The sequence below is a fragment of the Buteo buteo genome, chromosome 4, assembly GCF_964188355.1.
Source record: "Buteo buteo chromosome 4, bButBut1.hap1.1, whole genome shotgun sequence".
Taxonomy (NCBI): domain Eukaryota; kingdom Metazoa; phylum Chordata; class Aves; order Accipitriformes; family Accipitridae; genus Buteo; species Buteo buteo.
The window spans coordinates 663188-688643 of record NC_134174.1 but is presented as its reverse complement, the minus strand read 5'-3'; the positions used below and the strand labels follow the sequence as shown (position 1 = coordinate 688643).

Genomic DNA, 25456 nt, shown 5'->3' with positions numbered 1-25456 from the left:
CCCTCTTCCAGAGCCCCTTGTCATCCTCCTTTTGCCTGATGCCAGGCCCGACGCCAGGGCAAGGAGATGGGTTTTTGCTTTCGCGGTGGTGCACAATGACAATCCCAATTCGGGGATTGGGAGGGCTCGCCCCCTGTTTGTGGATGCCACGGGGCCAGAGGAGCTCCCTTCCAGCCACCCCGGCACTTGGAAAATTCCACGAACCCCAAAGCCCTCATGGGCTGAGACAAAGCAGCAGAGCCAAGCAAAATAATCACGGTGCAAATGATTTCAGTGAAAGAGAAAGGGAGGGCTGCAATAGGAAACGCTCTCAGGCCAGCTGCCGACGGGAAGGACAGCGTGCTCCCCTGGGGATGAGGCCATCAGCAGCCACATTGGTGTCACTGTGCCAGCATGGCTCCCAGCGCTTCCCAAACCTAAGGCGACCGGCAAGGCTGCCAGACCAGGTAATTGACGGCATCCAAGTTTGCACAGCAATATAAGATGCAGCAGCGTGCAGTAATCCCAGTAATATAACAAGCAGATCTCTTCCCGGACCCTGGGAACTCCCTTTTTGGCATCTGAATTGCTCCGTTGCAGTTTTGGGTCTGACCGGGCAGCCCAGACCGGTACAGTCCTGTCCTTGAGCGAGGGCTGCCTACAAGCACTCACACACATTTTGGACTTCCCTCACCCCCAGCTGGTAGCCACAAGCTCGTGCCGAGCTGGACGGGTGCATTACACACCTTCCTCAAGGCTGCACAGAAAATGAAGATGGTGTGCACGGCACAGAGCCTGCCAGACAGAGGCCCAGAGCAGCCAGCCTGCTGCCCTGCTTCAGCTGTAGCCAAACAGTCACAGCCCGGAGCACCTCACTGTCAGCAGCACTGATGGGAGTGCAGAGGAAACCACGGCAAACACAGCTAGACTGACTCCTGGGAATAAGCAAAAAGAACAGTGAGTGGAAGAATAATTTTTGTCCTTTATACAACAAGGGGACAGGAAAACAAGAGTGAAACATTCATGCTGCAAGAAAACAAAACAACCAAAGGAGAAAAAAAACCACACATAGTAAAACAACCGAACACCCTGTAGTCACACATTAACCCTTCATCAAAACAGCACTGCTTAACCGATGCAGCGGCCGCAGACATGGACGCACACCGCACACGCCACGAGCGAGAAGGAAACAGCAGTTTTGAGAGACTGTGAAAACCACCTCTGCTCGCCCCAGATGCCGACTGCTACGCCACTTCACTTGGGTAGGAACCGGCCCTGAGGACAAAGCTGGAGGCAGGGACCCCGAGGCAGCACGGCTGCTGCAGGTGAGGCCAGCCCTGGCCCCGCTGCCCTCCTGCTTCCCACACAGGGCTCCTGCCCACAGCATCAGCAACTCCTGCACAGGACAGCTTCTCCCAGAGCCGGAGAAGCTACAGCTCGAGTCACATCACTCTTTAAAAGCTGCAGGTTGCTAAAAAATGAATGTTCCCCAATCTCTCCAGCTGAAGGAATTGATTTTAAGTAGATGCAGGGGTTGGACTGCTTTGCCCAGATGAAAACCGCAGCAGAGAGGGGCTGAAGGCTGGGTGCACGCACAGCCACGGCTGCACGCCAGGCTGCGAGGCACTTGTGGCACCGCTGGGGAAGCGCCCACAGCTGAAGAGGGAAGCTAAAAGCAGCGCATTAAGAGCGAGCAGCGTTACGGTGCATGCATCCGTGTTGGCAAGTGAAATAAAAACCGTGACGTGCGAAGCCACCACAAAGACAGCTCTCCTCTCAAAAAAGAAAGGAAACTGCCGCCTGCCAGAGTGAGGAGCAGCCCTGGCATGGGTACGGCATGGCAGGCATTTAGTCGGAGCCCCTTCTCCACAGTACATTCACTCAAGTGCACCAGCTTTCCATCCAGCCTCTCCGTGTGCTTTCTGCTCAGAGCGTCCATCCTGCCACACAAGAGGACAGCCTTGGGCACAGCAGGGACCTGCAGGCCCCTGCTCGCCGCCCTGGGGCTAAGCTCATCCCTCTGCCACCGCTCAGAGTTAGGCTGAGGATTTAGGGTTACCCACAGCCAGACAGGCAAAGCCTTCGCTGGCTGACGCTTCAGAAGCAGCACTAACTCCTACACTGCTGAACCCTCATTTCTGAGATGCTGCCAGAAGTCAGGGGATGGGAAACCCATACGCAGGGATGCTGGGATCCTCCACTACTTCCAGTAAAGGAAACCACTGGACAGTCCCCTCTGCCAGTGCAGCTGAAGGGAAAAACCACAGAGAAATTAGATTGCTGTTCTCCTGCAGCTTTAGACAGACGTGACACAGATACCCTTTACTGCAGCCGTTTTTCAGCCAAGCTTGAAATGGCTCAAGAGAACTTATTTCAGGTTATCATGGGAATGCCCTGCACAACAACATGGTGGCTCTGCTCCCAGCCTTCGCACTTGGCTCCGCAGGAACTTTTCCCTACATCGCATTGGCCCTGGACCCTTCCTGAACCCGAGGCAACACGGAAGAGGCGGCAGATCTCCCTGGACACTGCAAGGGAGACTTGGCATTTGCAACGACATTTGAGATCCACGAATAAAAGGTCCTAAGAAACACAACGGACTAAATCCCCAAATCATCTCTCCAATGTGGACTCAAACAGCTCACCACCCTGAGTAGCGACTTGGCTGCTCCAGGGCTGGTGCAGGAGCAGCTCACCAGCACAGGGCCATGAGGGCAGGCGGGAGCTCCATAACCCAGGCAGGGACAGGGAGCCCAGCCCGGGGCTGTGGGACACGCTGTGGGTGCAGGGGCAGAGCATTTGGGGGCTGGACAAGATGTGCTATGGGAGGCTTACAGAGAGGAAAGGGAGCAGCCAGGAGCTCTGGGGAGGAAGGAGCATGGGGAAATGGGGATAAGAAGACGAAAGGGGCCAGCGCCTGACCAGTACAACCCCTTCTGCCCTCTTCTACACCCCACTTCTTCCCCCTTCCCAGGTGGGGGGCTCTGTTGCATGCACATGGGGGTTCAAGTGCCAGCAGCTGGAGTCAGGCCATGGGTGACAGGCCGAGCCTTGGCTGCGAGTGACAGCTCGCTTGTCGGCATGGTCACGAGCAAAGACCAAGGCAGGCCAGCTGGCGAGTAAGTCAGTGGTTGGGGAGGCAGGTACATGTGTGCATGCATGCTCCAGAGCGAGACAACCGCAGGGTTTGGGGGTCTAGGTCAACTGCTGAGACCGTAAGGGGGGTCACACAAGACCCATTTGGACACACTTGCATCCACACGCAGGAGGCAGCTAGGGAGAGCCAGGACCTAGCTGCAGCTGCTGGGTGGACTTGTGTGTCTATGCCCAGCTCCGGGAGGGGTGTACGGGGTGGGGGGGACATAAAAAAAACCAGCAGACAGGGCAGTTCCTCTTGGTGCATCCAGTCCCGGCACTGCTCTTTCATATCCCCTTCTCACAGCAGTCGCAGCAATCTTCACGCCAATCAGGTGAGTACAGAGGTTGTGTCTATATAAGGGAAGACAGCTGAAGGACTACATGCTACTCAGAAAACCCCAGCTTCCCGTTCAGTCCCCTTCAACCCACAACATCTTTTTTTTGAGTGACAACAGCAAACAATACCAGGAACGCGACTTTAGTCAGCAGTGCAACAAGACAGACGAGAGCAAGGCGGGAGCAGCATGCAAGCTCAGCACGTCCCCTGAGCTCAGGTGGCACAGCAGGAGGGTACAGGCTCCTCTCCGCGAGCAGCCCAAGACCAGCGTGCAGGGAACACGCTCCTATAGCCTCCCCAGATACATCCCCACTCCTTGATCCTTCATCATGAGTCTCAGGATAGGTGAGGCTGATAAATCCCTAACCCAAAAGTACTGGCAGCTGATTTATAGGGAACAAGCTACTACAGCAAGGTGGCATTGCTGCTCAAAAGCTGTCATGTGTTAGCACGAGGGAACGAGCTGCTACAATGGATGTTCATCATCCTGTGAAGTGGGAAATAAAGGAGGAATAAAGTCTAGTCACCCTCCTTTATTTTTATTTAAGTACAACAATGCAGCTCACCGATTACCTCTTCTCAGGAGAGATGCTAACGTTATCCTGTTTGGAAAGTATCTTTTTTGCTCAAGAAAGCTCTATCAGGAGCAGAAGTTGCTGTAGGACATAGTGACACAACCAAGAGGAAACTGCAGTAGTCTGAAATCCCCAGAGACAAGATCGAAACCTGTCAGGATCCTGAGGAAAGGGAGAAGCTATGGATGGGGGGGAACTCCAGGAATGAGAGGTCCCCACTGCTTTCTACCCACAGAAGCAAAGAGCAACCACACTTATGACAGCTTCATCACAGAACCCTTCTAGAAATTTGAAAGCCACCGTGCTTCAGACAAAGCCTGCTGTCGTCTTCAGTAAACACAACATTTCACCACAGAGTCCCAGGCAGCGCTAGGGAAAACGCACTGCCTTTAGAAATGGCCCTCCGTGAAGACCAAAGAGTGATCTCCAACCTGATGCAACCACATGTCCTGGGTAGGTCTACACTGGCTTGGATCAGGAGAGACTCCTGAAGCCAGGCTCCTAACTGTCACCACTGCCCACGCACTGGTTCACACCACGGAGCATGACCTGTACCCACTCTGGATCCATCTAACCCAGAAAACACAACCGGTCATTACATGGTGCTCAGCCGAAAGGTCCATGGCTGGAGCCGGCACAGGGCGCAAGGGGATCCTCGGTGCCAGCAGGTTCACCTACGGATCTGCTCCTGCTGGGCTCCGAGCCTTGCCAACATGGGCACCGACATCCTTTTTCTGTTACCAATTTGCCTGTGCTGTTATTTCCACAGCACCAACTCAAAAGCCCTTTGGAGATTAGGGGAAGATTTAGAGTCCATTCTCCTTAAAAACCCTTTTGACCTGCTTGTGCTATTCCCAGACGGGGAACCCTGTGAACCAGGACATTCAGTTTCTGTCCACTTATCCTCTCCTTTCACTCCAAACTGGGTCCACATTTCCAAGCAGGAACCCGCACTGATAACTCCACTTTAACTCCCACAGCCCTGAAACGGGCTTTGTCAGCTATGGCAGGAGCTAACCAGAGCCCTGCTCGCCCCTCCCTGGGGGTCAGGTTCCCGACCAGGGACAGTTGCTGGGCTGACCACGTCCAGCACAGGGTGGCTGTGGCACAGAGCATGCTAACGCTCCCTCCCACGCATCCTCCACAGTCACACAGCCCGTTCGTCTCATCCAGCGGAACTGCCGAGCACCGAACCACGCTTCACTGCTGGAAAACACTGCGAAATCCTGGGATTTACTTTAACGGCTGGTAGGCTCTCCATCTGGCAAAAGATCTGCAAATCCCACAGCAGCCTTGCCCTCCCCATCCAAGCCTAAGAGTGCACACTGCGCTGCTGGTGGGGGACAGGTCCCCTGGCCTCTCACTGCAGCTGGGGACATATCAGCAAGGTCACCCGATGCTGCTGCCTCGGAGGAGCCGCACGTCCCTCCTCCACCTCTTTGGCTCTGTGTTGTCTTGCGGGACAGGACACGCTTTCTTCCCTTCCCATCCTGTGAGCTTTATCCTCTTCTCGCCATTCATCCTTCCCACCATTTTTGGGTTCCCTGTCCTCCTCCTCACCACAGTGATGTGTTTCTCACGCAACTCATCCACCGGCCTGCAGCACGTAAGCTGAGCGGGTGTGCTGCTCAATTCTCCACCCTGCAAGTCTCCTGCAGAGAAGGCAGGGCAACACTGGCAGCCACACATGCCATGCCAAGGCGCTGCCCGTCCTGCCGGTACCTGCTGCCCACACCCTCCAACCTGCATCTTGGTGCATGAGGTCGTCATCAACACTGCCCACTTCTCCCACGTCAAACTTCATGGGACAATGATAAAAGAAGTCCAACAGTCAGTGTCCACCCAGAGCAAAAGCCCAGCACAGCTGAGCACTGGGAAGAGGAGGAAAAAACGCTCGTTCTCAGAGTACCCTGGGACTTGGAAATTTGACTGCTGGAGGAGAACTTCCTGCAGTCACAGCTCTTGCTGCTCCAACCCTTGCACACAGCTGGGGGGAAACACCAGCAATAAGCACTTTCTGAGACAAGACCCAAAGTATTTCCTACCCTCAAGCCTGGGGCACTGCCCTCGCCGGGCTCTGCAGCCGGCTCCTCACCTCCCAGTCCTGCAAGCCGGTAAGGCAGGCAGCAGCGCCACGAAGGTCTGCAGTGCTGGAGATGAACTGCTGCATGAGGGTAGACTAAATTAAATGAAAGCAATTTAAATACCCTATTTTAATATCTATTTAAACCTGCAAAGAAGGTTAAAAGTGTTAAAAGTTATTTTACATTTGTCCTTGGTTACCTTCCCACAGGGAAAAGGCTGCACAGAGCACGGTGCGCAGAACAGTGCTCTCTGCAACATGAGCAAGCCGCCCTGTCAGCTAACTTCCCAGTCTGGGGGATAAATTACACCTATACGTATTAAAACAATTCTGCAGTTTATCACATACAATAAAATGCTGGATGTGCCATTTACCACTTTCTAATGTATATCCAAAGGCTTTTTTATTTGGGATTTCTGCCCAGCTACCTATGAACAGTGGTATTCAACCACTATATACATATATACAAATGAAGACTTCCTCAAGCCCTGCAGGACTGGTTTCACAAACTTTGAGATGATTATTGAACTGTGATCTCTTCAGAGTACTTTGGGGTCTATGCAAGAATCAGCATTTGTCCAAGCGTTTGATTTCAACACACTTGGTTTCAGATGGAAAGCCAGCGTCGCACAAAGAGATCGTGCCCAGGAGAAAAGGGACTGCTGAAGAACAAACACAATGTTAATCGTCACGAGTAGCTCTTTGCCTGTCAGAAGCACATGCAAGAACCTCATTGATGCTTTTATCTTTCGTCCTGTTACAGGGAACAGAGAGGGTAGAAGGAGGACAGGGACACTGGTCCTCCTTACAAGATGAAGGGTGACAGCCATAGTCCTGGCTGAAGAGGAAAGCTGATGAGATTCTAGGAGTAACTCTTTAATTTTACATGCCGCCTTCCTGGGGGCGGGGGGGCGGTCTCCATTCCCTTCTTGGTTGGCAGTGCTCTGCTGTGCCCACATGCAGATGATCTCCACAGGCTGGCCTGGTGAACATCACCAGAACAAATCCATCACGCACAGAAACAGCTGTGCGCTAGACTTCAAGTTGACTAAAGCGAGCATTTATTAGGATCCAGCTGGTAGATACCACCCTCCCCCTAGTATATACTCCCTAAGCTATCAGGAGTATCTTCTCAGAGGAGCCGGATTATCCACCTTCTCCAGTTGTAGAAGTAGAAATATATAAAATTGGACCTAGAACTGGACCAACAACTGAAAATAACGGTTGCAGACAAAATACCCAAGACAAATTCACAGACATTGCACACACATGGCAGCTCACCACTCACACTGGGGCAGCAGCTCTGTTCCCCAGGCACGACACGCATTTCCACAGCATTACTCATTTTCTCATTACAACCACTCTCATCTTCTGCAATGAAGCTCTGAACAGGCAGTGTTGGCCTTCAGACAACAGCCAATTTTCCTAGTCCCCTGAGTGCGTCTCCTAAACCCCAGTTACTCCAAGCCACTGCCTCAGTACTGCAGGGACATCCAAAGAGCCTGGGAAAGGGAAGCAGGATTCAGGGATCGACAAAATGGTGAGCGGGGCACTGAAGGGAGATTATACCGAGAATACTGTTACCCACCTCCAAACCATACAAGTTGTCCAAGGAGGAAAGCAATGGAAATGCTTTCAGGAAAATCCTCCATTTGAACTGGGAGTCCTTCAGGCGCACAACACTCCCACTCTGGAACTGGAAGTCAGATGGTATCAAATTCTGTAATTGCCCTTTAACACCAAGGATGTGTCTGCTTTCCATGGGCTGACAAAACTAGGACGAAAGCTGTGACTGTTTTCAGGGGAGGTGTGGTTGTTTGGGGGTTTTGGTTTTAGGGGGCTTGGTTGGGGGTTTTTTGTGTGTTAATAACTCCACAAGGGTACCTATCCTCCTTGAGCTACACCCAGTGCTCTCATTGGATCATGGCTACAGACAGCCCTTCATCTCCCAAACTGAAATTACCTCCTCTGCATCACTTTAGGCAGTCATACCATCATCCTACCAAGATGAGAACAACAATGCATTTACTTTAGCCACACGCACTTTCTAGACCTTCATTCCCAAGATGTTTACTTCTCACCTTCCACTTTATGTGGACTCACAAACATTTTATATACCCAGAAACTATGAAAGAAAATGGCACCTTTTATCATGAAAGCCAGAAAACCCTGGCTGGAGGAGCCCAGGCAGTGCTGATACTAGAAAGCATCGCTGTCCCCACACCTATTCTTCACCCTACTCCAGCCTGACATACTCATCTTGCTGTTTGGCAGGACTTCACGGCTCTCAGCTGCTCAATGACTGAACAGCCTCAGCTTTCCATGGCACATCCTGCTGCATCCTTAGGTGGAACAGATTTCTCTAAGCAAATGATTCAGAGGACCAAAGCCCCTGTACTTTCATGAAACACTTGTCTCACGACTTTACCCAACAACAAGCCTGCAGCGCCTGAATTTCTAGAGAAACAGTACTTGCAGTGCCATCTACTCAGTCTAGTGTGCTGAGTCTGTGTCAGATGACTGATCATATTTATTCTTCTTGGCCTGATGCCACCTGGGATTTTCCATGTTCAGAAGAAAGGGCCAAGATATGCCCACAGATACACAGATGCTTATGAAGGGCATTTATGAAAAAGCAGCCACTTTTTCTTGGACAAAACCTTCTCCACAAAGGCCAAGACCATAATGAAGTAGAGGTTATGACACTTATCTTGGGAAGGTCTGCCTAACTTCTGTATTGATTATATATGATCTGGATAACCTTACTATTAGACCCTTCAATGCACCTCTGAGCAAGTCAGATGACAGCTGCATACCTCTGAAGCGGCACTTTACAGCACTCAGTCCATTCTTGCCAAAAAAACAGTTCTCTATGGTTTATTTTTATTTGTTCTCTAACAGGTCTGGTGCAGCCTTCCTCTCCTTCAAGTCCCAGAGGAGCCAGCGTCAGCCAGTCTCTTCTGCACCCACCTCCAGGGCTGCATTCTGAACAGATGAGTAAAAAACCCAAAACCCAGCAGTGTCATTCTGTACTCTGTCAAGAACAGGAAAAAGCAGCGTTAATGTCATTAATTAAAATGATATTAAATGCCCTCTTGAGCATCTGTCTCCATAATCCTGCTTCAGAAGATGGCTATTTCAAATGGCTAGTTGCTCGATGGTCTTGAATTCTGGCCTTATGTTTCTCTCTGAGGTATTAGTTGAGAAAGTCCCATAAACAAAGCCCTGATGCAGGGACAGCTGGCCAGAAAAAGTGGCAGGAATCTTCCCTGCTGCCAGTACCCACAGGCTTAGAGCTATGCTTCACCACCCTCAGAAACACCCACCACCACACAGGAGCAAAACTCCGTGCAGCAGAGGCTGGCGGTGGCCATCGCCATGCAACGCACAGAGGTGACGGAAGGAAGAAAGTCGCTTTGATAGCAAGAGTTCCCTACCTGCAGATCACAGACAGTCCTGCCACTGCAAACTCCACAGCCAGCGCTGAAGGATCACACCAGCATAAACCACAGCGCCTTGGAAACACCCACCACCACCGAGCTGCCCCAGGGTAGGGCAATGTAATAAATCCCTCCATGGCCACACTCCTGAATTGAGGGGCTCTCAAATTCCATATCTTGCCTACTTCTCATGCTCTCTGCTATCCCTCAAGTGTCACGTTAAACTGGGAGATTGCAGGTGGAGACTGTTTCGGCACGTCTGAACAGCGCAGCATCAGCATCAGTCGGTCCCAGGTGAAGCTCTGCTAACAAAGCAGCTCAAGCAGCAGTTGGAGCTACTCCTTGAACTGTTCATTCTGACAAGACACAAGTCCAAAACATATGGCAAACCTCAACTTCATGCATCAGCGTTTTAAGAAACGTACAAAATCCTGACATCCTTGATGGAGAGGAATTTCCAAGAGATGCAACATTTTTAAAAGGTACTTCTATATAAAACAAGAGCTGTCAAGAAAACTTAAGTGCAAAAGAAGAGAATAAACATTCCCATCCTCTGCATTAATATGACATTAAAGTGACCTCCATTGCCAGGACTTAAGAGAGGAAAAAACAAAACAAGGATGCAAAAGAAAGACAGTAAGGTTAAAACAGTAAGGATGCAGATCATTATGTGAAACAAGCAAAGCAGCCTTCAAACACAGCCAAAGCCCAGTCCAAACAGAGAGGAAAATAAAAAGTTAAGTGAAAACATGGACCAGAGTACAGACAACTGAGAGAAACTTGGAGAGCCTGAAACCAAAGACAGAAGAACAAGAAGTTTAATTTACTGAACCAGCAGCGGAAATCCCCCACAAAGAGAGTCACACACTGCTGGGCCGCTAGAAAGCAAGGAGTTGGGTTAGGAGAGACAGGTCACGGCTTCAGGACACACAAGGTTTGTTTGCAGTGCCATTCCCCTCTCCTCCAGCTGCCCAGAGCCACACCAGCACAGCACCTCCGCTGGGACAGGACACCAGGGCAGCACTTTTGCTTGCCAGCCACGCTTCGCAACACCGACAATGCAGGCCAGTCCAGCATGGCCTCTGCTTTATGGAACATTTTCAAGGAAATCCTCAGACGGGACTTTATGCTTTCCCATCCATGGAGATATGTTTGTCATGCTGAGCTGTCAAGGAACGTGGCACTAGAACAGACTGGAAAATTAAAAATGCATGCAGAGACCAAATCCAGCCAGGGTTTATCCTGGAACTGAAGTAACAAAAACATGAAATATCTCCCCTGATGCCACAGATTCACCTTTTGTTCCCAACTCATTTTTAAATAAATAAAATTACAAATAAAGGTGTTCCTCTGACTCAAAACCACAGGACAATCCAGTAGAAGACACTGACAGACAAGCACTGGCTGCGAGACATGCACATCAATTCTCTGATACACTCTCAAGAAATTTCAGGAAAAGAAACCTTCCTTGGCTTGCCTGTACTCAAGTCAACTTCATGACATCCATGGTGCACAACAAGGGCTTGCAGCCCAGCAGAGGCTTTCAGCCAAGACAACACTTGGCTATCTTAACACTCCTGGTCCAGCCAGTCCCCCAGCATTGAACCCCTCTGCCTGGCTCTACACCCATGGGAAAAGCAGTGACTCAGAGCTGCCGTGGCCCGAACAGCATCGCCTGACCCACCCCAACACCAGCATTTCAGGAGAGTCTTTCTGAATAGATCCCCTTCCCCAGCGGGCAGTAGACAGGAACGGCACAGATATGTGCCCAGAGGAGGAGGAAGCGACCAGGTAATACGTGCCCAGACGAGGAGGACGACACAGGTAATGCAGTCAGACTGGGAGCACTCCCGAGAAGCTCCCAAAATGGGTGCTGGGAGCAGCACAAGCTCTGGACAGGACTAGACCCATCACTTGATGTCTGCTGATCCTGACCAGAAACGGGCATAGCAGACGCAACGCTAATGGCTTGGCACACAAGTTGGACTGCTATAGCCCCAAAAGCCAAAGGCCAAGTCCCTCAAACACGCCTCATGTTCAGATGCAAGCTGCACGACTCTGCAGCCATGCTCAGCATTACTCCTTCGCCCCCAGGCTCACAGTTCCAAATACACTGATGTTTTGCTCAGTAATAAAATGAACGCAAAGTTGATATAACAGTACTCCAGGTGTCGGAGACAGAAGAAGCCTGCTGAAGCAGTCCTCCTCTAGCCAAGCTCCTCCAGTCGAAGAGGCAGCTCCGTGGCTAGGAAGGAGGTCTCAGATGCCAGTGGCACAAACACACTTACGGAGACTGTTCTCCGGGCATTACACAGAACAGACACACAACCTCTGCATTTCAGCTCAACACCTTGTTAAAACACACTGGGCTACGTTAGACTGCATGGCACTTACACACTCAGATACTTGCAGGTGTATGTCATGTTAGTCACTGCTTAGCCAGCTTAAACATATTTTAATCTTCTCATCACACCAGGCATACGAGCCCACCTGAACCAAGCACCCTTCCAGAAACGAGGGCCCCGAGCTGAGCATGACAGCAGAGGCACTGTCCTGGCACAGGGAGCGCAGCAGTCCCGGCTCCAGGGATTCGGGAAGCCCATACCTCAACCGTGTGCTGTGCCTGTTCCCCCTCTCCAAACACCGGCACTCCAGGCTGCTCTCACTTGCTGGAGAGCAGGGCTCTGCCCTGTTCCCGCAGAAAAGTCTGATTGTTATTGCAGAAAACTTAATTTCATTCTGGAGCGAATCACAGCAAGAGCTGAGCAGCCCTCCAAATTATTTTTGTGCTTTAAGATACTGGCAACTCCTTTCTCTCAATTTTGCATCAGCTGCAAATGTTAACAACATACAGTTCTCTCCCAGCTCATTAAGGGAGGCTATAATTAACATCTATTCCAAAACCTGCTACAGTGGTGCCTCACTACCCAACTCTCCCCTACGCAGTTTTGCATAACTGGTTGTTTACATCCTTTAACTTCCAGCTCACAAAATCACCAGCGCTCCCATTGCCACCCCTTTCTCCTGCGCAGTGACAGCAGCATCCCTTGCTGAAGCGAATGCGTGTGTCTGGGGAGACGCGGTCCTCAACCCCTCCTTGGTCTGCAAACACCCGCTGCTCAATTGCACTGCCCGTGCTCAGCACATATCTGCCAGGGTGATGTCTACAATTTCACTTCAGAATTCAAGTACCCCTCAAACAGAGAAGGGCACGATCACTCCTCACCTTTTAGGGGGAAAAAAGCCTACCTGTGCCCACAGTTAGCAGCAAACTCCATGGAGTATCCATTATTATCACAGCCCATACAGCTCGCTAATCTTGATTTTAACTGCATCATCAACCACACTGTAGATGTCCCAAGGAACAAGGCTGAGTTTTCCTTATCCAATTTAACAGCTCAGAGAGATCTAATGAACAGGAACCATCATACTACGACGAGGTGCCCAAGTTTAATCTCCAACCTGGGCCAAGTAGGTGCACAAGAGGCATGGATCTAACTGCTACATCCTGCACAGAAGCTTCCTCTGATGTCTGTCAATTAGAGCTGGTCTGTGTGGTGAGGCAGCACCTTCTTTCCTAGTGTCACCACAGGTATTCTCACCCACATAAATATCTAACACATCACTAGACATAGCGTTTAAGTTCCTTGCCTCATTGATAACCCATAGGAGTCACTCCTGCAGATAATTACTGTATAAATCAGCATGGGTCTCATTCTTCTCATTAGGAAGGTAAACTGGAGCAGTCTATCTTTGGTACACCACATTTCACCACACATATTGTCTGACCTCCTTCCTAACTAGGTCTGCTAAATTCACATCTCTCTCATTCAGGGCTTATCTCTCCTGGTTTCTAATCACCTGCTTTTGCAAAGGAATCCCTGCTGTACCAGTCCGGCTGCTGACCAAATCCAAAGTGCCATCCAATGTACCGCTTCCTCACTGACAACATTCACCCTGCGCATCTCGGATGACGTGTGAATCCACAAGAACCGCGGTTTCACTCATTTCTAAATCCAACTGATGACGCATCCCCTTGCTGGTACCCCTGCTGCCACCGTAGCCGCTCCTCCAGAAGAAGCTGAAGCAAACAATTGTCCTCTGGCTTCACCCCGTTCAGCGCTGAACAGAGATGTTGTGTTCGAAGGCGAGCGCAGGACAGTGTCCCCACTCTCCGCTCAGCAGGGGACATGGCAGCAGCTGTGCTGACCGACTCTCCCACCCCTGTGCTCCCACAACCCGTCAGGGCAACCCTCAACCGCACCGGAGGGACAGCCAGCATGGGGCAGCCAGAGCAGAGATGCATGCACTCTGCGCCGTGTTATCTGCCCGGGGTTCAAGCTCCTCTCACCCGCCTTGGAGCATTTCCAAGTTCACCATTTGAACGATACCGCCAAAAACCTGACAGATGAAGATGGAGATAACCAGCACCGATCACCACAGTTGTGCTCATGCACTGCACTGGGACGCACAGCCATCCTGGAGCAGTACACGCTGCGGGTGTTGACATGAGCATGTTTATGCTGCAACAACTACTGGGGTGTTACAGCCAAAGGGGTACCTGGTCCTAGCACCGTGCCTTGAAAATGCCTGCCAGTTCTCTGCGTACCCAGCACTCCACAACAGCCTGACCAGGCAGTCTTGCACGTAATTCACTACGGGCTTTTCCAGTTGTCTCAATTAACAGACGCACATCTCGGTTCTCAAAACATTAGATGCATGACTGCAGGTGTCTAAACCAAAACCAAACCAAGAAATATTAGGGTAATGTCCCTAAAATGAGGGCAGAAGTCTTCTTCCACTCTAAAAGAGCAACATTATCGCAGTTTTGGAGCATAGTTGACTTGGAGGCTGCCGAGAGGACCGGTGCGCACCACGCTGGCTGGTGCTGCCCGTGGAGGCAGTGTACGTGGGCAGAAGGACCCGGACTCGCCCTGGGGTCTGCAAGAGGTGTTTCCCTCCAGCCGGAGGGCCGAGACCCAGCAGTGCATCACAGTTGTCATCCCTCAGGTCAGAAGGGGTCCAAGCCTAGGGCAGGGAGAACGGCACCTTCGGAAGGGCACTGGTCCTTCTCTCTCGGCTTCAATGCCAGAGCGGCATCTCTGGAAAGAATGCGACTCCGCCAGACCAAGAAGCGCAGTTATCCGGGCAATCAGGGAGCCCTCTGGTTTGGGGAGGAAAATGCCATACAGAGAAGAGGTAAGCAGCCTGACTAGTTTTCTGCTCCGCTTCCTACAGCTACCCACAACACAAAAATACGTCAAATGAATAGAGACAGAGAGACTCGGTTTCTCCTCCCCAGAAAGCTTCCTGCTGCATCATCTTGATCAAAAAGCATTCAGAAACATAAAAATAACGTGCAAGACTATCCAAATCTCAGTTACAAGGCAGCAACAGCTGCCAAATATGCAGGCTGTTCCCTGCAAACTGACACGTGGCACTTTTGAGCCACACCACAAACAAAAAACGATTTGAATCAGTGCAAGAGAAAGGCCTTCACTCCTGGGAGATGAAGGGCCCTCACACACTGCTCTTCCACACACCCGACCTCCACCGCCTGCCCCTTCCCACCAGTAACTGCTGACACCTTCACCAAACCCTCCCTGCCTCATTTTTTCGGGTTGCAAAACTGGAAGGGATGATCACCCTTCAGATATCGGAAAGATACATTCCTAGAAGCAGGATGATCCCTGCCCCGAGGCACTTGCAGGCTCTCAATGTCTGGTTTGACATAACAAGAGTATTTAGTGGTCAAAAGCTGTATAACCACAGAGAGAAAAAGACAAGCAGCCTGGCCCCAGAAGGCTTCATGACACCATCACAGCAAGAGGTGAAGAAAAAGCTCCCCAACGTCAGCAGCACGGCCCCACTGCTCCTCTGATCCCCCCAGGCATCTTGGGGTAACCAAACCAAAGGGGTTTTCACGGTGGACTCCTCCTCTTGCCCCAGCACAACAGCAGGAGCTCCCACGGGGCATACAGCTGGATAGCCTGGGGAACTCCAGGGCACATTTCTACCTCCGGCCAAGTCGGTTTTGTTTGTCTTTTTAGCATCCATAAAACCACAGCTGCTTTTCAAGCCTAGCATCCCAGCACTAGAAGAAACAGGAAAATGAAACTTGCTGCAAACAGTCTTCAGATTCCTGCTCACACTGAGCTCACACCAGCTCAAGTGAGAGAAACAAAAAAGAAATTTGCAAAATTGTCACTGGCAGTAAACAAAATATTACTAACAGTTCAAGAATCTGGTTACAACGCATGTTTCAGACTGATGCTTCTCCTCATGTTCACCCACTCTCCCAAAACTGTGACACAGGTGTTACGCAGCCGTGCAAACACCAGCTGCCCTCTTGGCGACGGTCACAACAGGAGTTTCTGGCAGTGAAATGCAGCCGGCCACGGGAGAATCTCCTCACAAAAGAGGGAGAAACGACTAGACTAGAGGATTAAAGCATTCGTGCAATTTATCCTGCACAGGTATTGCTCCAGGCCCAAAACGACTCATCCCACACTGATATAAAATATATTTATTCTCCCATGAAAAAGGAGGATCACCTAAGATGGGGTAGAGAGAATTTTCCATCTCTTCTTAAGCAACATCACAGGTTTACAACTCAGAGGTGAGCACATGGAAAGCTTTACACTGAGATGCTTCTTGTGCCATATTTAGACCGTTTCAAAGCATCATCCCACTCAGTGACCTTTGGGAAACAGAGCTGCCGACTGCACAAGACAGCCGCAGGGGCTCCGACTGCACAAGACAGCCGCAGGGGCTCCGACTGCCCCGGCACCTCCAGGAGAGGCTGCCGGCACATGTCAACTGAACCAAGCTCCGGCAGCGACAGGAAACAGCCACAGAAAGAGGTACAGGGTAGGGAGATGTGGCGGTGGGGAGAGAAGAGAGACCTCACCGTTCCTGCGCAGACCGCGGCGCGGCAGGAAACAGGCACCCGAGCGAGGCCCGATGCCAGCCAGCACACCCCAGGCACAGCCACAGCTCGCATGCAGGCTGGCGACGAGCTCGCAGGGTCCAGCGAGCCCAAGCGGGTTTCAGAAGCCGTGAGACTATCGCCCGGCAGCACCCACGCAGGCGCTGGTGTGCCCGTGACAGCAGCAGAAGACAGGCTGCGGCTCTACTGCCGGGACAGCTAGAGCGTTCACACCTATGCCCTGCCAGCACCATGCTGCTGGCCCAACGAGGATGGACTTACACAGCCATGAAGAAACAGCAGCAGAGTCCACACAGCACAAGTGATGGCTTTCAGGGCGTGCTGTCTCATGCAACCGTGGGATTAATCTTTTCTGATCTACAAAAGTACCTCAAGGAAACTGGAAGTGCTGAGACGTAGTGAAGACAGGGCGCTGCTGGACTAAACCCACCACTCTATCTATCAGACCTGGCACTGGCTGAAGGAAGATCTAATCCCATGTCACTGTCAAGCATCTGACTCCCTGGTTTTTGATCCACAGCACACAGAGCCTCTCTTCCTGGGCAAAAGTTCAAAGAAAATGAGACCAGTATTAATAGAGCATCTGGGATCAGAGGAGCTGCAGTTCCCAGACCGACCAGTGCAGCTGGGATGCTGTGGCGTGGGGGCTGGCAGCTGCCAGGAGTAGGGTGACCCCCTTCGACAGGCAGCCACGCTGATCGCTACAATACTCTCTCCTTTCAAGCAGCCAGGTAACTGGACAGAAGACAGGCAGCTTTGCACATGGCATGTACAGGGATTACATCCTCTCTTTCCGAGGTCCTCTCTGCAAATATTTGTATAGCAAATGGAGCTCACTGTTAGCAACCACTGGAGGCATTTCAATGTATGGGGTTTTTTTGCTAGATGTGTGCATTACAAGAATCCAGTCTGAGTCAAACCGATGAGTCACTTGGCCAGGTCCACACATGACAGAACGAAGCGTATTTTTACTGCCAGTTAGAAATGCCTCCCACCAGCGAGAGCTGCATGGACATCTTGCAGCAGGAGAGACTGGCACTCTCAGGCTGAAAAACAACTCAAAACACAGGTGGGACAGTAGCAGGACGAGCCATGAGAGCTCTCCTCTGCCCAGTGGGTTTACTTCAGCTTCTCTAGCTTTCAGCATTAGCTCCTCGCTCCAGGCATTGGCTCCAGCTGCACAGCGAAAGCTTGAGAGGCAGAGAGCCGCAAGCACCTCTGAGGAGAGCAGGATGCATCACGCCTGCGCCCTCGTTCCTCAGACCGTCTGCACGGGGCCTGCAGCGCCAGAAGCTGCATCAAAGACTTCACGGAAAGAGACAGCACCAAGCACAGAGGCAGTTTCCTCTCAACATCCACCCTTACTCCCACAGAAGCTCAAAACCAGAATTAATGTGTCCAAACCCCAGCATTCTGAAGGAGCTACGTTTCAGTACAGCAAGAGTACGCTAAATGTGGCATGACACTCCAGTCTGCACAACTGCAAAGAAATACAGAAAACGCTATAACCTCCCCAGCTCAGACAAGGCCTCTGAGCAGCCTCACCATCCTCCACACTAGCCACTACCCCCTCACAGAAAACCAGCACTCCTCCCAGGCTGTCCGGGCCTTGGGAAGCAGCAGAAATCTCATTTTTGGCTCAGACAGCAGCAGGCATTGCAGGAGGATCTGCATTTACCAGCACACTGCTCAGCCTGGGGTCAGGCAGTGGTGCAGCAAGCACTGGGGCATGCCACCAGGGACACGCAGGGTTGCCATCCCATGGGGGAACGAACGATGCTGTGTGGTCTTGCCATCGCTCCGGGCCTCCAAGAGTACACCCAAGGTTTGAGCAAACATGGCAATCCACCGGGGAAAACCCAAGGGGATCCTGAGCTGGGGGCCTCGGCTCCCATCACCTACCATCTGCTCAGCTGAAGGGCTTTCCCTCTTCCCCTGCTGCATTTTACCTGGGAGGGGGGGAAACCTCAGAGGTTTGGCCAGAACCTGCAGCAACCAGCAAACACCAGGGTTGGTGAGGGCTGGACAGCTGCAAACTTGGACATGGACAGAAACAGCGGCAGATCATCAATGGCTTATTCAGAAATGCGTGTATTCTAAATCCCCCTTCTTTTTTTGTTTGTTTGTCTGTTTTCTAATTCCCCACAGGGAAGAGGCCATGCCTCATTCAGTGCTCCATACAGAAAACTCCAAGATAAGCCCTTCATCCATGCTAAACATGTTTTGAAATTGAGCTGCTCTGGACTCTTAGGCCATGGGAGATGCACAGAGAAAAACCTCTCAGATCCCGAGGCAAAAAGCAGCCAGAAGTCCTAGCTTTGCAAAGCAGTCATTTGTCTGCATTAACGATAAGAGCCAAGAGATTTAAAAACCTCCATTTACAGAGAATAATGTGAGCAATCATGACACAATATGACAAACACTCACATATGAAAGGACTCATTTCCCACTGCCGGGGCACATTTAACTCCATACATTTACCCGGAGCCCCGGAAGCACGCAGCCCCTCTCCCGACACAAGCGCACAGATGCAGGAGCTGGCTTGGTGTACAGCAACCGTGGTTGCAGTCACAACCAACCGGGACACACGGACATCAGTGTCAGGCAGCCGCAGCTTCTTCTCACTGTAGCATGTCAGTGCTCTGCTTCCCTCAAAGCAACCCCCTGCAACCCAGTGGCTCAGCACACCAGAGCTGGGCTCACAAAACTGGAGGAAAAGCAGCCGGACGCCTGCCCACTTGCCAGCCCCACTCATGGTCACATCGGTCGGCCGCAGGATCTCACGCTATACCATGAAGACACCAGTTTCACAGCTGGACAACACGTTTCTTGAAAGAGTTAGCAGTCCCTTTTCTCATCCTTCCAGATGAGCAGAATGCCAGCAGAGACACCACTTCCAGCGGTCATCATCGTGAGCCTGCGTGTGACAGGTAGGACCGGGCCCCTTCAGGAAGATAACACTCTGCATCAGGAGCAGATGCCAACTGTAACCCCAGCAAACACTGCAGACACGCCGGACTCCACCATTGCAGCACCCAGCGCCTCCGGCCAGCCCCAAGCTGGCTCTGCCAAACCCCGCTTGCCGCCCCGCTCCAGCCCTCAAGCCCATCTTTCTTGCTTTCAGTTTTGTTCCAACAAAAGTGCACTGAGCTATGTTAACACCTTATGAGGACAGGCTGAGGGAGTTGGGGTTGTTCAGCCCGGAGAAAAGGCTCCAGGGAGACCTTACTGCGGCCTTCCAATACTTAAAGGGGGCTTATAAGAAAGATCAGGACAAACTTTTTAGTGGGGCCTGTAGCAATAGGACAAAGGGTAATGGTTTTAAACTAAGAGGATATATTCAGACTAGATAGAAGGAAGAAATTTTTTACGATGAGGGTGGTGAAACACCGGCAAAGGTTGCCCAGAGAGATGGTAGATGCCCCATCCCTGGAAACATCCAAGGTAAGGTTGGACGGTGCTCTGAGCAACCTGGTCTAGTGAAGACGTCCCTGCTCATTGCAGGAAGGTTGGACTAGATGACCCTTAAAGGTCCCTTCCAACCCAAACCATTCCGTGATTCTACAATTCTATCTCTGGAGATGATGCAGAGCTACCTCAGCTCCCACCAACCCAGCAGACCTTCTCCTTTCACCATGCCCAACTGCAAACCCCTCCCTGCATGACCATTAATCCTACTACACATGAACTTCTCAGCAGCCACAGTGCCTCGCCGCATGCAAATGTGTCTGTGCCAAATGCACCCGTCCAGGCCACGGGCAGAGCAGAGCCCCCTCCCTGCCCGCACCAAGGGTCCCATCCAGCTCTCGTGCAGTTGAGGCCCCCCCCCCCGCCGGTTTCCTCTCCGCAGCACCCAGTCCCAGTTTGTTTACAGCTGGCAGGGAGGTGCTGGCACGACATGGCACAGCCGCGGCAGCAGCAGCCTGCCGCCCAGGCTACGGCTCTGCCGAGACTAACCCAACCTGTAAAGCAATTAGTCATTCACAGATGAGAGCTGTGTGCCCTTCCTCCAAACATTATCTAAGCTCCCTGTAGGGAGGGGGAATGCGAAAACAGGACAGCACGCAGGGAATAAATGTTGCCATATCGATCCCCAAAATCACATAACCAGTATCAGTCAATCTTCACATCCTTAGCAGAGGGATCCTTAGGGCTGCTCGGGAGGGCTTGGCACATCACTCGGACACACGTCTGGCTTCAAACCGCCCGTCACATAGCTCGGGAGAGCACTTGGGCACCTGCAAACTGGGATGGGAAGGGGGTTTGCTTTAGCTGTTCCTGACCCGAAAAGACGTTTACGCGGTGCTGGCCAGTGTTGTTCTCTGGCAGAGGATGCCCTGACTCTTGGGTACCTCACCCCGGCGAGGTCACCTGTGACAGCATTATCTCAGCAGCAAGGAGGCTTGGGCTCTGCAGCAGAAGCTCCCCACTGTGTCCTGGACACATCTCCCCACCTCGTAGCTTTGCCGTGCTTGAGGAAGACCGCTGCGTGTCTTCTGTCAACCACCCCGACAGAGGTCCTGAATTCTCTGACGTGCCAGCAGCCAGGGGCAAAAAGCCCACTTGAGTTGTACAAAGTGGAGTAGATCACAGCTGCTTCTTACCACAGACAAACACCCTGTGGGCCCCAAGGTAGTGCCGACATCTCCATCCAAAATCACAAGGAAGCGGTAGCCCCGTAGACCTCAAGCAGCTCTGCTCAGCCGAAACACAACCTAGGAAAGGCCTGCAACTTTCAGCTACATCGCTAATTAAAACAGGACTATAATCTAAAAGGATTTTGCTGGGAGCAGAGCTAGTAACACCATACCTATGCCTTCTGGTTCAAGGGCCTCTCAAACCCAAGGCCAGCAGCTGAGCTCAGGCAGGTTCGGGCTAGACACAGACACGTTTTTACTGGGACAGTCACCACCGGCCAAGTGCCGCAGCTGGTGGCAGGTTTTTATACTACCAAAACCTGCTAATGGTTTCCAAGTCAAGGTTGGATGTTTTGCCAAGGTCTGTACAAGCCCAAACATAAGTGCGTTCAGCTCAGTTCTCTGGCCTGTATGCTACAGATGAGATTTAAAATTTTAAAAGTGAACATTTAAGTCAGAGAAATACAATTCATGAATTGTGAGCTCTTTCGTTTTTAACGTCCCACTGCAATTAACCACTTCACCTCAGAGCACTATCCATCTTCCCCAAACAAGCCTCAAATGACACTAGGAAGATGCGTGGCATTTATTGTTCCCTTCTGAAACTTAGGTTGCCGAGTCTCAAGACAAGGAACACAAGACTTAAGTGCTTACCTGCTCCATCCCTGTCACTTACTAACTGCTACGAACCACCACCAGTTTTACGCTGCAAATATCAGTCACAGTTCCGCAAGGGAGGCCAAGATGAGCAAGAAGATGCAGAAGGAAATGCTCAGAGGCCCCAGAGACAGTGCTCAGAAGTGAGGTGAAGACAGTACAGCTGCAAAGCATCGCCCCAGCCCTCCATTCGCTCCCAGAGAGGCCGCCACATCTGCTCCCAGACGGTGCAGCCCTGGGCAGCCCACCTCCCGCAGGCAGAGTCTGACCTGAGGGCAGCGGGGGGAAGAGAGCAAGTCCTTCCCACCCTGGTGCTATGGGACGCTGGGACATGATGCATGCAATAATAATAATAATAATAAAACACCCTGCCACATGGTCAGATGCTACTCAGAAAACATCAAAACTCTGATCTGGGCTGCCTGCCCTCCGGCCCAAACGCTTTCCCGAAACTGGACCTTTATCGGAGATGTATGCCACACTACCCAGAGCTCCTGCCTTCCGCAGGGGAGCCCCAGCCTGCTCCGGAACCAGAGAGACACAGGACCAGTGACGGATGTTGGGATCTGCACTGAACATTGCAAACACTCATATCTGTACGACCATGCAGCCGCTGTTAATGTTAACTAAGCTCTCAGCCTCAACAACTTCCTGTAATAATCAAACCCACGGCTTAACAGGCGCTGCAGGGAAAAGGATTCCCTCTCCTCAGCTCCAAGCACACACTTAAAACAACTCCAGCCAACAGCCTCTTCTTCTGCGAACGTGCAATTTGGGGAACAGACGCTCTCGACGTACATTCTGCAAGAAAGTCCTTATTTTAGTTAAACTTAGCCTCATTTATGATGTTGAAAAAGCTCATTTTTACCAAAACCAGTTGGGCGCAGGAAGGCAGAAGAAAGCATCACGGAAAGAACCCCCAGACAAATAAAACCCCCACGACCAAGACAACCACCCCCATCACCCGAAGACAAGAACAGGCGTGGGCTGAGGACAGAAGGACGAGGTCTTTTGACAGACCTGTGGGTCGGAAGCCTCCGAGGCAGCGGCGTCAAACACCAGCCTGGCACCCACCCGGGCACAACGTCCCCGTCCAAGGCGGGTTTTGGTCAGGCCCCCCACCGCACCCCAGCAAGTGGAGGGCAGAAATCCCCCCACCCCAAACCAACGCCAGCCGCCGCTTCCGGAGCGGTGACGGCTCGAAGATGGCTGGGGGGGGAAGCCTCTAAAATTACAGAAACTGTAAATTGGCAGAACGACGCACAAGTGTTTCTGGCTGCGGTGAACGGGCAAACCTAAGCCCCAGGGACAGGGCAGCTGGAGCTGCGCACACGCAGCGCCGGCCCTTCTCCCCCGGCCTGGCCGTGAGGGGCTTCACGGTGGCGGGGGGTGGGTAACCAGCCCGCGGGGGAAACGGCCTGAGCCCTGCCCGGTGCCGCCCACGGTCCCGCACCCCGGACCGGGCCGGGCCGGGCCGGGCCGCCTCCCAGGGCAGGCAGGCAGCCCCGCCGGGCCCGCCCGGTTGAAGGACCCCGCCGGCCGCTCCCTCGGGCACCCCACCCCCCCCCTCCCCACCGCTGCAGCGGCCGCCCCCGGTACCGGCCGCGGTCCCGCCCGTGGGCCCGGCCGGGCGCCCGCCACGTCGCGCGGGCGCGGCCCGCACCCCCCGCCCGGCGCGACCCCGCGTGGACCCGTTGTCCGCCCGCCTCCCCCCCCTCCCCTCAACTCCGCGGCCCCACGCGTGGCGCCGCCCGCGCCCCTCCCCCGCGGCGGGTGACAGCGGTCGCGCCCCCGCCGGCCCCGCGCCGCCCCGCGCCGCCGCTCACCGCGCTTGCCGGGGTCGTAGCCCACCAGGACGAAGTAGTCGGCCAGGCGGGCCATGGCGGGGGCGGCGGCCGCTGTCGCCGCGCTCACAGCGCTCACAGCCCCCCCGCCGCCGCCGCCGCGCTCCCCGCCCGCCCGCGCACCCCGCCGACCGCCGCCATCTTGGCCCTTCGCGCGGCCGGCCCGGCCCGCCCGCACTGCGCCTGCGCCGCCGTCGCCGCGGGAGGCGGGGCGCCGCACCCCATTGGGCGCGCCGGGCGGGGAGGGGGCGGGGCCTGGAGGGGCGGGGCCGCGGCACCGGGGTTCCCCGGGCGGGGCGGGGCGGCGGCCGCGGGCTGCGCCGGCCACGGGTGGGCACGGACACGCGTGTGCGGGGACCCCCGGTGCGCGCGGCCCGCCGCTGTGCGCAGCCACCCGTACGCACGCCCAGCCCGCCCCCCTCCCCGGTGCGCACGGCCCTGCAGTGTGCGCCGCCCGCCGCCCCCCTCCCCACGCCGCGCACAGGTCCCTCCCCAGTGTGCAGGGCGCCCCCGCAGTGTGCACGCCCCCCCCCCTCCGAAATGTCCACGACCCCCCACGGTGTGCACGGACACCCCCTACCCTCCCTGCTGTGTATGCCCCTCCAGTGTGCTCAGCCCCGCCCCCGGCATTCAGGACCCCCTAATGTGTATGGCCCACTGGTGTGCACAACCCCCCCGTGTGCACGCCCCCCCCCCGGGGTCCATGCCCTCCCCTCTGGTGTGCACAGCCCCCATACGTACACGGCCCTCTGGTGTGCAAGCGCACACACACACACACCCCCCGCGGTGTGCATGCACCCCCCCATTTTGCACAGCCCCCTCCGCTGTCCACAGCCCCCCAGGGAGTACACCCCCCGCAGGGTGCCTGGGTGTGCCTGCCCCCCCCCCGGTGTGTACGGCCCCCCCCGGTGTGCATGGCCCCTGAGTGTGCACAGCTCCCACGCGCGCGGTCACCCAAGTGTGCACAGCTCCCAAGCTGTGCACAACGTCCCCAGGGTGCCCGGCCCCCCTCAGCTGCGCACGACACCCTCATTGTGCACGGCCCCCACTGGTGTGCACAGCCCCCCGGGTGTGCACCCCCATGGCACAGCACCCCGCCAGGAGGGACAGGATCCTGGGGCGCGGTGACCCCGTCGCTCACAGCTGCCCGTGGGGTGCCAGGACACACAGGGGGTCGGATGGGGGCTGTGCAGCCCCTCACCCCCACCAACAGTGGGACATGCTGCAGGGTTTGGGGCTTCCGTCAGGATGCAGGTGCTGAGTCTGCACCGGCCCGGCTGGAGCCAGGATGAGGCGTTTGGAGGGCTGGGTTGCGGCCCCGCAGCCGTGTGGGCAGCTCCTGTCCAGCAGCCAAGGCCCGGTGCCGGTGCTGGTCCCTACCAGGGTGCTGAGTCCGTCCTGGCCATCACTGGTCCCCGGCAGCTCCCACCGGCACATGGGGCCCACGTCCTTTTCCAGCCAACCTGGCACAAGGCCACATGTGGGGACAGGGCCGGGGGGACGCAGCGTGCTAGGGGTGCCAGCAGCAGCGTGCCCTGGCACAGTCCCGCGGTGCCACCGGCCCAAGAGCCGAAGCATTGGCCACAGCAGCAGCCCCTACTTGCAGCGTGGCTGTCCTGTCCCATCCTGTTCCGTCTCGTCCCGCGGCAGCAGCCGCCGCCGTGCCCTGGAGCTGCCCTGTGCCAGGGCTGGGGTACGTGTCCGGGGGTCCCGGGGCAGGGCTCGCTGCACGGCTGCCCATGGCCGTGACCGTCCCGCGGCGAGCAGGGTCGGCGGGCACACACCGTGGCACAGCTGCTGCCAGAGCAGGGGATGAT

General features: G+C 54.0%; 1 protein-coding gene across 1 annotated transcript in view; it reads right to left on the bottom strand.

Annotated features, from left to right (window-relative positions):
• SBF1 (SET binding factor 1) overlaps positions 1-23780 on the bottom strand; it is an 85158-nt gene extending 61378 nt beyond the window's left edge. The window contains 2 exon segments of the mRNA XM_075024481.1: positions 23622-23718; positions 23721-23780. Coding sequence (XP_074880582.1) covers positions 23622-23718; positions 23721-23780 — 157 coding nt within the window.
• Positions 23781-25456: the final 1676 nt, after the last annotated feature.